Source organism: Protopterus annectens, chromosome 5.part0 (assembly GCF_019279795.1).
Source record: "Protopterus annectens isolate FY-2018-M chromosome 5.part0, PAN1.0, whole genome shotgun sequence".
Classification (NCBI taxonomy): domain Eukaryota; kingdom Metazoa; phylum Chordata; order Ceratodontiformes; family Protopteridae; genus Protopterus; species Protopterus annectens.
Window position 1 is genome coordinate 96245562 of NC_056735.1, and position 14059 is coordinate 96259620.

At 40.4% G+C, this 14059-nt stretch overlaps 1 protein-coding gene across 1 annotated transcript in view; it reads right to left on the reverse strand.

The window, feature by feature from the left end:
- The window catches only part of LOC122802503 (multidrug resistance-associated protein 1-like), a 1262326-nt gene that overhangs the window by 493912 nt on the left and 754355 nt on the right, over window positions 1–14059 (reverse strand). Inside the window, exon 16 of the mRNA XM_044072155.1 lies at window positions 1432–1504. Coding sequence (XP_043928090.1) covers window positions 1432–1504 — 73 coding nt within the window. The remainder of the gene's footprint in view (window positions 1–1431; window positions 1505–14059) is intronic.

Below are 14059 nucleotides of genomic sequence, written 5' to 3' on the forward strand. Positions count from 1 at the left end.
CAGCACCGGTGAGTTCCAGCACTGAGGCACATCTTGGATTCGAGCTACTGCATCTAGTGGTGAAGTCCTGGGGGAAGATATGGTTCTGAAAATCTCAGCATCGAGCCATCCCCTTGGAACTCGCTACTGATGCTCCGACTCAGAGTCCCTTCCCAATCCAAAGGTATCAGAGCAGAAAGAGAGAGAGAGAGGAAGCTGTCAGTGTCGAATTAGACTGCACTCTTGGCACTGATATAAGTAGTTTGGAGTTGGCTGGATCCAGCCTACTGGAACAGAAGGATGGATCAGGATGGGTGAGATGTGTGGAGTACTGAAAGTAATTCTGGATTCCCCAATAAGATGATCAGATCAGGTACTAAGATGTAATCTCAATAAGATAAGGTCAGATATTAAGGTGTAAGTGCACATAATTTTGGGAAAGGGTTAAACAACAAAAAAAAACATAAGTCTTTAGAAAACATGGAATTATATGATTATTAAAAGGCTGTTTCTGTGGAAATTAAATATTGAGAATGCAAGGCAAGATAGACATATTGGTATAATTGTTGGTATATTATTACGCTGAGTCTTGGACAAATTTAGATTACCAAGTGGTGAGGACAGTAAAGAAATATATAAAAGATCTGCATCATCAACATGTTTATAAAGGCTATGTATTAATAAATTATCTGCTTATGCCACAAAAACATAAACAGGAAAGATTATGCACATTTTGTGAAGAAGAAACATCTCAGCATGCTTTTGAGGTGGTTGATAGGTCCATATACTGATGTTATTGGTATGAATAAAGCTTTTTTATGTGTCTAATGTTGAAGTAAAAATATGACACTTCATAAAATGCTGTTTTCATGTATAAAGTTTCTGTGGAAATGCTGGTGTGAAGAAGTCTTAGATAACAAAAGAAAATTTCTACCTGATGTATTAAAATATGTCAAGAAAGGCGGAGTGGTTGAAAATTTTCTTTATTATACCTTCATGTGCAAAGATAAACAGTTGTAAAAATGTATTTTGCCATTTTATATCAAATGGATATATGTGAATAAAATAATGTCCCCCTTCTCTTACTGACAGGTGTCATGAGATCTTTTACATACACCTGAGCCATCACTAACTTAGGCAAATGAGACCTCAGTTTACTGTGTCATCTGAAGGATGGCGCACGCAGGACTGCAACACTTCCTAACTCTGCACTGCTGTGTTACTATTTGAAAATAAATTCAAGCAACTGGAGTTGAATAATGTTATCTTATGATCTCCAACCATCATAGTAAAGTGTGCTACCTGTAGAGTAACTGATAATGGGGGCCAACCCCTAAAGAACACAGTGATAAACAAGCAAAATTAAAACAAAATACTAAAAAACTGTTTACTGTGGTTTAGGCTATGTGCTTCCCAGGTTAACTCTGATAAAATAATGTTTTTTCTAGTTACCTTGCTTTGGCTGACAGTTGTTCTTTCCACTGTGAGCTGCTTTTTATTAAACTGCTTTTCAGACTTGCAGATCCTGTTTTAAAAACATAACAAGTTTTATTATTTATTTATTTATTTACTGACATTTGTTAACCGGGTTTGTCCAACTGGGCCTGTGGCCCATTTTCAGTGGAGACCCGAGGAGAAAACCTCCAGTAATACATTTTAAAACAAGTACAATTTTAAACAATATTGATATAATAGCAGTTATAGCAAAACGATTCATATATGTTGGGATACATGCATAAAGTTAAAGTTGCATTAAAAAGAAGCTAAGTAACAATTTTACATTAATATAGTTCAACAGGTTAACAATTAACATTTTTTGTTTGTAGAAAATTGTGCAAATGCATAGTAGACATTGCAGAGAAAGGTGTAATGAGGTACTAAGTATGGTCCTTTTGAGGGTACATAAAGTGAATGAAGACTAGGTAGGGTCATGGCAAGGGCAGGTTCTGGAATTGAGAAAATAAGCTTTTAGTTCATTTTAAAGTGTGAGGTGTGGGAGATCGAACGTAAGTTAAGGGGAAGTTTGTTCCAAGCATGGGCAAAGGAGTGTTTGTAGAGTAGTTTGCCTACCGACCTTTTTGGGTGGTAGACATCAAGTAATAGTTGGTTAGAAGTACGGAGGGTCCAGGATGGGATGTAGATGGAGACTAAGGAAGATAGAGATGGACAGAAGGAGGGTTTATAAAGAATAGAGTGTAGCATATGAAAGTGATAAGATAGACACTGGGGAAGTTCAAGCCATTGAAGAGTGTTTAAAGAAATGCAGTGGTGTGAGTTGTATGGGGAGTTAATAATGAATCTGGCTATTTTATGGTAAGTCTGTTGCAGTTTGTTTAGAGTGGAGGCCTGGATATTGGTAAGATCTGGGGCGGCGTATAAGAGGGAGGGGAGGAGGAGTGCCTGGCCCAGGGTAAGTCTAGATTCAGGGGTTAGGAATTTTTTGTTCCGATATAGCAGACCTAGTTTCTGGTTTGTTTTTTTATACATTGGAGTATGTGTAAGTTGAACTTGAGTTTGTCAACGATAATGACCCCTAAGAGTTTTGTGTGGGTGTCAGGTTGGATATTTGTATTGTTAGAAGATGTAATAAAAAAAGGAGGTTTTGTGATGAGAAAGAGAACGGGGAAGGAAAAGTAGGAGTTTGGATTGTTCAGTGGATAGTAGGGCCTGTTGGGTCAGGGAGTGTAGTTCAGAAATGTTATTTGAGATGGATATAAGTGTGGAGTCGTCGGCATACTGAATAAGGGAGGATTCTTTGCATGAGGTGTAAAGATCATTGATGAAGATGTTAAACAAAAGGGGTCCCAAGATGGAGCCTTGGGGAACACCAGTGGAGATGAGAAGGAAAGGTGAAAAGGATGAGAGCCATTTGACAGAGTGTTCCCTGCCAGATAGGTAATTATTAAACCAGGCAAGTGCGGAGGGGGATAGGTGGAGATTTGTGAGTTTGGATAGTAATAAGAGGATGGGAGACAGTATCGAAGGCTTTGGAGAGATCTAGGAAGAGACAGAAAATTAGTTTATTGTTGTCTAGGGCCTCTGCAATGATATGAGTGAAGGAAAGGAGGGCAGTGGTGGTGCTGTGGTGAGGACGAAATCCATGTTGGGTAGGGGTAAGTAAGTGGTGTGTGAGGAGGTGATTGAGAAGCTGTGAGTGAATACATTTTTCTAATATCTTGGAGAGGGGGGACAGAATGGCAATGGGTCGGTAGTTTGAGAGGTCAGTGGAGTTTCCACCTTTATGAATAGGGATAGAGAAGAAAGATTTCCAAAGGGTGGGGACAGTTGATTCCAGAATATATAAATTAATTAGTATAGATACAGGATAGGCAATTGAGTCAGCAGCAAGTTTGAGGAATGTAGGAGATAGATTGTCAGTGGAAGGAGAGCAAGGTTTTAGCTTGAGAAGTAGAGATTTGATGTAAGTAATGGGAACTGGCTCAAAAGAAAACAAAGTTGTGTTAGTGGGACTTGGAGAGGTGGGTGTCGAAGTAGAGTTTGGCTTAGAGGTTACCAGATTTTGGATGGAAGAGATAAAGTGTTTATTCAGGAGGGTAGCTGTTTCCTGAGAGGAAGAGTTAGGGTATGGGGAGGGATTAGAGGGCTTTCCAGGATAGAGGATGTTGTTGAGAGTTGACCAAAATTTTTGAGGATTGGATTTGTTGTTAAGCTGAGCTATAGTATAACTTTTTGTCATTAGTTGTATGTTTTCTTGCAAGGTTCCTCAGTTGCCTGTATTTTTGAAGAAAAGCTGGTTGTTTAGTTTTAGTCCAGGTTTTCCAAGCATGATCTCTCTGTTTCATAAGGGACCTGGTCTCTTTGGAGAGCCAGGGAGCATGGTTTGATTTTACTCTGATCTTCCTAGAGGGAGCTAAGGAGTTTAGAGTATTTATGAAGATGCTATTGAAAGTGCTTACAGCATAGTTTAGGGGGAGGTGTTTTAGATTGGACCAATCTATGTTGTGGAGAATGGAGTTAAATCGGGATGAATTGAAAGTCGATAGTTTTCGACAGTCTTTAATAAGGTGGGGTTTAGGAATATGGGAGTAGTGTCTTAAGATGGTGGTAGGGAGATGATCACTGAGGGGGTCAGGTAAGGTGGTAGGATTGTGGTATTGGTGCGGGGAATTAGTAAGGATCCAGTCTATGATGGAGCTGGAAGAGGAATTTTTATGGAAGGGAGTGGGAGATGTTATAAGTTGGTGGAAGCCGTGTAGGTGGATAGTGAGTTGAGGGGAGTCAGTTGTGAGTTTGGACCAATCAATGTTGACATCACCAAGGAAAAGTGTCTCATATGGTATGTTGTGGGAGAACCAGGATAGGATGTTTTCAAGAATGGGCAGATTGTTACCAGGAGGAAGGTAGATAGAGGCAATTGCAAGTTTTTTGTGGGGATTCAGATGGCAGTTAAGGATGATGATTTCAGCTGGGAGGAAGTCAGGAATTGGGGAAGGGTATGGTGAGAGGTTAAGAATGTTTGAGTAGAGGATGGCCACGCCACCACCTTTTTTTACAGGTCTATCAGATCAGAAGACTTTATAACCTGGTGGGAGTATTTCACTATTTGAGATGTGTGGCTTGAGCCAGGTTTCAGATAGGGAGAGGATGTGAGGGGTATTGAGAGCTATCCATGAGTGCAGCTCAGTGACTTTATTTGTTAGACTCTGAATATTCAATGAGTAAATAGTTAAGTATTTGGATGGAGATGATTATTGTGACTGAGGTTGATGACTGTTAAATGAGTAAGATGGGGGCAGTGTAGAGGTAGTTTTGGGGAAAGAAGAGGGGCCAGGGTCGGGATGGATATCTCCAGAACAAAGTAGGTTTTTAGTGAGGAGAGTGTGTGTGTGTGTAGTAGATGCTAGATGGAGTTTGTAAAGTTTTGACTTAGCTTTGTGGGAAGGTTTAAAAACCTGTATTATGGATAGTTTATACAGACTTGATATAGAGGTAGTAAAAAGATTAGGGGAGATAGTAAAAGATGAAGTAGTTGGATATATGTTGTATGAGTGAGAAGTTGGTGAACATAGGAGTGGGTCAGAGAGATTGGAGTGGTAAGAGGTGGAGACAGAGAGAATAAGTAGTGTAGAAGATATTAGAAAATAATACATGTTGGAATAAAATATGGTCAGATAGAGTAGGTAGAGAGACAGTGGTATAGATGAAGTGGTGTTGACAAGATTGACAGAATAGTAAGGTGGTTGTGGCAATAGGCAGGAAGTGGAATTGTAGCGGCCAGTGGGACAGGAAGGGGATGGATAGTTAGGTATAAAGGTAACTGTAATGGGGGTGGGTGGGAATGAGGGTAGGGTAGGGGAGCGAAGTGAGCCCGAGCGTAGCGAGGGCGAACGGAGCGGGGCTAGCACCCTGGTCAAGATAAAGTCATAGAAACAATCAGAAAAGATAGTGAAAAACTAACTTGAGAGACAAGGATATAAAGTTTCTAAAGGTACAGTCACCAGAAATAAAATAAAAAGAAATAAAATACGAGCAGAAGTAAGCTTACAAAAGGACACTGGCCTCAAGCTATACAAGTAGATTTACTTGAAGGAAACCCAGTGCTGTATGGTTAAAATAAGCTACAATAGAGAGGGGCTTTGCAGGGGGAAGAGAGAGGTATTACTAGCAGCTAAAAGCAGGGCAAAACATAAAAAAAACATTAATATGTAAGAGTCTGAAGACAGTAAAATAGGGCAGCTGCACTAGGAAAGGCAATTATGAGTGAGGCTAGAAATGAATTCAGGGAAGGGTAAAGTGCAGAACAGGAGAATATACACAGAAACAGTTATGAGGATAGTGGGTAACCAAAGATAAAGGATAGGAGCTGCTGGCGTCTGCTTTTCATGGTGACTAGCAAAAAAAAAAAAACACTGTAAATTCTTGTTGTGCTTATAAAGTCTAGCATTAATTAAAAGATTAATTAAAAGATTAGCTCATGTAGTATTTATTTATTGGGACACATAAGTGGTGGCATGGGAAAGTGTAGTTAAGCAGCATAGAATGGTGGTCTGTAGGATGATGTTGGTGATCAAGAAGAGGAGGAGGAGTGTGAAAGCAGTGCCAAAGATTAAATGGTGGAAGTTAAAAAAGGGTGATTGTGAAGTGGAGTTTAGGGAAGAGTTAAGACAGGCACTGTGAGGCAGTGGAGAGTTACCGAATAGCTGGGTAACTACAGCAGAACTAGTAAGGGAGACTGCTAGAAAGGTGCTTGGTGTGACATCTGGACAGAGGAAGGAGGACAAGGAGACCTGGTGGTGGAAGTACAGGAGAGTATACAGAGGAAGAGGCTGGCAAAGAAGAAGTGGGATTGTCAAAGAGATGAAAAAAGTAGACATGAGTATAAGGAGATGAGGCGCATGGCAAAGAGAGAGGTGGCGAAAGCTAAGGATAAGGCATATGGACAGTTGTATGAGAAATTGGACACTAAAGAGGGAGAAAAGGACCTGTACCGATTGGCTAGACAGAGGGACAGAGCTGGGAAAGATGTGCAGCAAGTAAGGGTGATAAAGGGTAGTGAGGGAAAGGTACTCACAAGAAAGGAGAGTGTGTTGAGTAGATGGAAAGAGTATTTTGAGAGGCTGATGAATGAAGAGAATGAGAGAGAGAGAAGGTTGGATGATGTGGGGATAGTGAATCAGGAAGTGAAACAGATTAGCAAGGAGGAAGTAAGGACAGCTATGAAGAGGATGAAGAATGGAAAGGCTGTTGGCCCATATGACATACCAATGGAAGCATGGAGGTGCTTAGGAGAAATGGCAGTGGAATTTTTAACTAGATTGTTTAATGAAATTTTGGAAAGTCAGAGGATGACTGAGGAGTGGAGAAAAAGTGTTTTGGTACCTATCTTTAAGAATAAGGGTGATGCCCAGAGCTGCAGTAACTATAGAGGGATACAATTGATCAGTCACAGCTTGAAGTTATGGGGAAGAGTAGTAGAAGCTAGGTTAAGAAGGGAGGTGATGATTAGTGATCAGCAGTATGGTGTCATGCCAGGAAAGAGCACTACAGATACAGTGTTTTCTCTGAGAGTGTTACTGGAGAAATACAGAGTAGGTCAGAAGGAGTTGCATTGTGTCTTTGTAGACTTAGAGAAAGCATATCACAGGGTGCCTAGAGAAGATTTGTGGTATTGTATGAGGAAGTCGGGAGTGGCAGAGAAGTATGTAAGAGTGGTACAGGATATGTACGAGGGTAGTGTGACAGTGGTGAGGATTGCAGTGGGAGTGACAGATCCATTTAAGGTGGAGATGGGATTACATCAAGGATCATCTCTGAGTCCTTTCTTATTTGCAGTGGTGATGGACAGGTTGACAAATGAGATCAGACAGGAGGCCCCGTGGACTATGATGTTTGCAGATGACATTGTGATCTGTAGTGAGAGTAGGAATCAGGTTGAGGAGACTCTGGAGAGGTGGAGATATGCTCTAGAGAGCAGAGGAATGAAGGTCAGCAGGGCTAAGACAGAATATATGTGTGTAAATGAGAGGGAGGGTAGAGGAATGGTGGGGATGCAGGGAGTAGAGTTGGTAAAGGTGGACGAGTTTAAGTACTTGGGATCAACAGTTCAGAGTAATGGTGAATGTGGAAGACAGGTGAAGAAGAGAGTACAGGCAGGGTGGAATGGGTGGAGAAGAGTGTCAGGAGTGATTTGTGACAGACGGGTACCAGTAAGAGTGAAAGGGAAGGTCTGCAAGAGGGTAGTGAGACCAGCTATGTTATATGGGTTGGAGACAGTGGCACTGACAAAAAGGCAGGAGTCAGAGCTGGATGTGGCAGAGTTAAAGATGTTAAGATTTGCACTCGGTGTGACTAGGATGGATAGGATTAGGAATCAGTATATTAGAGGGTCAGCTCATGTTGGACAGTTTGGAGACAAAGCAAGAGAGACGAGATTGCATTGGTTTGGACATGTGCTGAGGAGGGATGATGGGTATATTGGGGAAAAGATGTTAAGGATGAAGCTACCAGGTAACAGGAAAAGAGGAAGGCCTAAGATAAGGTTTATGGACGTGGTGAGAGAGGACATGCAGGCGGTTGGTGTGACAGAGCAAGATGAAGAGGATAGGAAGAAATGGAAAGAGATGATCCGCTGTGGTGACCCCTAACAGGAAAAGCCGAAAGATGATGATGATACATATGCATATACATATTCATATACACATCATCAACAATTAATTACAAACGAAACAAACAAAATCTCTGTGTTTGCCATCTTAAAAATCCAAGAATACATTATTTTGGTGGTTGGAGCATCACAAATTAGATTCTGACATAGAACCCAGTGGTAAGACCAACACAAATCAAAGTGTGTTTCCATCCTGCCTTAAGGAAACAAACTGGACGATGGACGTATTAGTTCCTTAATAACCCAACAGATAATTAATCCACACCTTCCAAGCAGACACCATTAATTAATACTTACTGTGTTCTCTTCTCAAAGGTGCCGGAAGCTGTTGAAGACTGGGGGGGAGGGGAGAGTGAGAGGGGCACTTAGTGATCTAAAAAGGGCAATTTTTATAACTACTTACTACCACAACATAGATTCACTTGGAGGACTTTAAGCTTAGCCAATTCCCTTTTGGTGCTTGATTCTTGAATTAACATTTTGTGATTGGTCTTACCTATCCCATGGCTGATAATTGTATATTAGCCCTAGTGAGAATAACTGTGATCATCCCATAGGTAATTTGAGGGGACCTGTTGATGCAGCATTTAGGAACTGCCTCTATCCATTAGTGGCATGAGGGGCAATCCTGGAGTACATTTTCTATTGCCCATCCTTAAATCCAAGTTGCATTTCTGGATTTTATTTTTCTACATTTTATAGCACAATGCACTAACACTAACATATCTGCTAAACAAAGCAACACTGTCTCACAATGAAAATAGACTTGGCATTAAAACTTCTCTGCCCTTGAAACTCACATTCATTGAAACAGCATTAAAACCCACACCACATCCACAGAAAATGCATCAGGCCAGTGGTGGATAAAGATTACCTTTGGGCTGTTTTCAAATCAGAGGCCCTTTGCGCACAAAACAAGAAACATACATGCGTTCTTTGATACACCTTCCTGACTTTATTAAATTATATTCCTTATATAATACAGCACACTTGTTAGAATTAAGTTAGAGCGCATTTTAAATTTATTGTTTGAACATTTTTCCAGTAGGCAATGAAGCAAAATGTATGCACCAATAATGACAAAACTGCCCTATTCAGAACATTTGCATGATAACAGTCTACTTCCACACACAATATATAAATACAGAATCACAGTAGTGTAAGCCATAGGCATGTTGCACAGCTTCTTGAACTTATTTTCAATGGGGGGGGGGGCAAAAGGCCAAACACCAGGGACACATTTTAAACATTGCTTGTATAATTTTGGAAAGTTGCTTGCATAAAATGTTATATTACCACTGTACATTTCACTGCCAAGTCTTGAACCCAGAACACTGTGTACTACAGTCAGAGCAACATACCACTAAGCTAAATCAGCAGTTTCCTGAAAGACAGGAAGACAAACTTAAATGGCTATCATTTAGTGAATTTAGTTCTCACTCATCACCATAGCTCTCAACCTCCTAGCACAAAAACACAGAACAAAGCCAATAATGGGGGAATACAGCCCCAAAATAGGGACACATTTCAAATACTGATCTTATAAACCTAGAAAATTGCTAGCATAAAAGATTTTGTTTTACTGTGCCTGAAAACCAGAGATTTAATGAGGAACAGAACAAAACAAAAATGTGAAGCATAAATTCACAAGTGATGGTGGCTAGGGACTTTAGGCTCTTTTTATCTGCACCCAAGGTGTAGGGTTTGAGCCTGTGTACCTCTAGCTACCAGATGTATCCTGCTGGGGGCATTTTCTCACACACACACACACACACACACACACACACACACACACACACACACACACACACACACACACACACACATACCTTCAGCCCGAACGGCTCTGCCATAAAGAAATTCACCTGCCCACCCGAATGTCTGCAGTTAAAGGAATCTGAATCTGCGGCTTGGCTTTGCAGTTAATAAATCCTCCTGCTGTATTCAAACGGCAGTTAATAAATCCTCCTGCTGTAGTCAAATGGTGGCTCAGCTCTGCAGTTAATAAATCCTCCTGCTGTATTCAAACGGCGCTCGGCTTGGCTCTGCAGTTAATAAATCCTTCTGCCATAAAGAAATCCGCCTGCTGACCGGTAAATCCTCTCCTCCTGCTGTATTCAAATGGCGTGCGGCATGCTGACGCAATTGCGCATGTTATGAGTTATTCGAGAAGTGCTGCAAAAGTGTGTGTGGGGTGCCTGCCCCTCGCTCTATGGTTCTGGCACCCATGTCTCTTCGACAGTCAACATTTTACACAGACTATTGACTTGGAACCAACTCCAAGACTGTCTAATCAATGTTTTCACCTTTATTAAATTAGCATTAACATAGATACACATATATTAGCAGAAAAGAAAAAACATATTAACATTTTTCATTTACATGCATTGTATATTACATAAATATTTTCTTTCTTTGTAACAACTGACATTCACTCTAATATTTCATAAATTGCACAGTTTCTGCTTCACTCCTTCTCAACATTATTTTGCATGGATCGTTTCTGCAAATTCCATTTATTTCTATGAAACATGCTCCTTCCCTTTTCTAAAGATCCTGCCTCTTTTTTTATCTGTTTTACAATATTCAGTACTTTAACTGCAGTTGTTTTAAGGTTTGATGTCAAGTCTTCTAGTAATTGCTTTTCTGGCAGCCAATAATAAGGCCTTACTATCTCCAGGCAATTCAGATCCAGTGTCTCAGCTCAAAGTAATGATTTCCTTAGTTACAGTCAAGTGTTCCCCTAACATTTATGACAGAATACTCTGAAGAGAATTTTAAAATATGCCGTGTTACACTCCCAAAAAACATGTTCTCAGTTTCCTCTCTATTGCCTATCACACCTGCAGCATTCACTACCCATCTGTAGAAACACCTCCAGCATTCACTACCCAAACACCTCCAGCATTCACTACCCATCTGTGGAAACACCTCCAGCATTCACTACCCATCTGTGGAAACACCTCCAGCATTCACTACCCAAACACCTCCAGAATTCACTACCCATCTGTGGAATCACCTGCAGCATTCACTACCCAGCTGTGGAAACATTCTCTAAAGTTTGCTCGGTGTATGAAAATACCCCAGAAAAAGGCTCCAAGCAAAAATCCTAAACTTCCTGCACTTTGTGGCACACCTGGGAGCCATTATGTCCTCCAGTTGTTCATTTGTATAATGCTTTTTCATCCTCTCTTCGCAATGTTCCCTACTCTCCACTGATTTTTACAATTTTCATGCAATATTTTATACTAATTATCCTTTTTTAACAACAGTTTCTGCTCAAGATGCTAACTAATATCCTCCCCCATTACACCCCCAATAGAACTCTCAGATATGAGCATCAAAACATAACTGCTATCCCCAAACCCAAAAGTACAGCAGGCCAACTTCTCCTCACTGTCTCTCTAGGCAAAAAATGGAATTCCCTTCCTCCCTCTCTAAGAAACATCCCAAACTTAGAAAACTTCAAAACTGAGCTTACCAAGCACCTGGCCACAAAATGGAAATGCAATTGCCACTATCCAACCTAATCTTCCTTAGTTCATTCGCCTGGGGGCTTTTCCCACCCTGGTTCCTAAGCCCTCAACAACTCTCCTTCAGCTATGCTCCTGGGGGGTTTCCCCCTCAGGTTCGTAAGACCTCAATAACTCTCCTTCTGCTATGCTCCCATGAGCATTTTCTAAGCTCTCCATTAGCTATCAATAACTATCAATACAATAACAATAGCTATCGATAACCTCAATAACTCTCCTTCAGCTATGCTCCCACAAGCATTTTCTAAGCTCTCCCTTCTCCATTAGCTATCAATAACTATCAATACAATAACAATAGCTATCGATAACCTCAATAACTCTTCTTCAGCTATGCTCCCACAAGCATTTTCTTTGCTCTCCCTTCTCCATTAGCTATCAATAACTATCAATACAATAACAATAGCTATCAATAACCTCAGTAACTCTCCTTCAGCTGTGCTCCCACAAGCATTTTCTAAGCTCTCCTGTCTCCATTAGCTATCAATAACTATCAATACAATAACAATAGCTATCAATAACCTCAGTAACTCTCCTTCAGCTATGCTCCCACGAGCATTTTCTAAGCTCTCCCTTCTCCATTAGCTATCAATAACTATCAATACAATAACAATAGCTATCAATAACTCAATAACTCTCCTTCAGCTATGCTCCCACGAGCATTTTCTAAGATCTCTCTTCTCTATTAGCTATCAATAACTATCAATATAATAACAATAGCTATCGATAACCTCAGTAACTCTCCTTCAGCTATGCTCCCATGAGCATTTTCTAAGCTCTCCTGTCTCCATTAGCTATCAATAACTATCAATACAATAACAATAGCTACCGATAACTCAATAACTCTCCTTCTGCTATGCTCCCACGAGCATTTTCCAAGCTCTCCTTTCTCTATCAGCTGCTTATTTCTTGTGGTGTAACATTGTAACTATTGCATGTAGCTTTCCATTTACTACATTGTAACTATTGCATGTAGCTTTCCATTTACTACATTGTAACTATTGCATGTAGCTTTCCATTACTACATTGTAACTATTGCATGTAGCTTTCCATTACTACATTGTAACTATTGCATGTAGCTTTCCATTACTACATTGTAACTATTGCATGTAGCTTTCCATTACTACATTGTAACTATTGTATGTATCTTTCCATTAGTAACTTCTTCCCTGAAATCGTGTATGTACAGTGTATCCTATGTATATAAAACATCTTCTCACCTAATATCTGAGTGCGCACTATAGAAAATGTATAAACAGTAAGTCCACACTCACTGTTTTTCTGCTTATTATGTATATTTTCAAGGTACTTATTTGTAACTGTTTCCATATTATGTAAGACTGACATCCGTGTATTTTTGTACCTTAGCTGTGGATCTCTTCTCCCCGGGCCTTCACTGAAAACGGGTCACTCTGACCCAGTGGACTTCCCCAGTAAGCAAACTGGAAATAATAAATAAAAATGCCACCACAGCTGGTCTTTCATTTAGCACCCCCCATCCATTTCTCTTTGCATATACTCTGATATCAGTCCCTAGTAGGGAAGGTGGACTTCACCTTGGCTTCACTGCACTCCGTTACCTCTCCTTTTTAGTTATCTTTGCCCGTTTTCTCCAGTATATTTATGCCTCTATTAATCGTGTATGGCACCATACCAAATTCTTTTCTAAAACTGAGGTTAGACAACGTCAATAGCTCAGGTCTATATTAGTTTGCCAAAAGTGTATTTCAGTGAACACCTAATCATCGACCCCTATTCACCGAAAATCACTTCTGAGATTTGCTGAATTTACCAAGGGCGTGAAATCTGTCTACACCTTATGGCTCCAAATATCAATCTCTGGAATCTAGGTTCTGACACAACATCGCTTGTCCTGTCTCATAGGAAATGTTTGCCCCGCAGCACAAGGGAAGAACATCTCACTAAATCGAACCCACCCAAGTGGGGGGATGTGCCCCCCACACTCCCCCAACTATATACACCAACTCAGAGATTGCACTACAGTGGAAGAAAATGGCAAAGTTGTGTAGGTGGCCAACGACTTCTTTACCCTTAGTCAATTCAGCAAATCGTGGAAGCGATGGTCGATGATTAGGTGTTTGCTGATATACACTTTGGGCAAACTAATATAGAGCCAATAACTCCGTTATAGTTTGACAGTGTGGCCATCCAGTCAAAGAACGTCTTCAGATTTGTCTACTATTAACATCTTGCTATGAACCCATGCTACCTAGATTCCTGCTATCTACTCATTCCAGAAATTCAACATTTTCCCTAAGAATGGATGCCATCATTTCTCTTACTGCAGACGCCAAGCTGAGTGTTTTGCACGTTTTCTGCATCTTATCTGGTCATTATATTGACATGAGATTTATTTTTACTTTATTTAATTTGTTAACCTGAAAGAACTGTCTTGTTATATAAC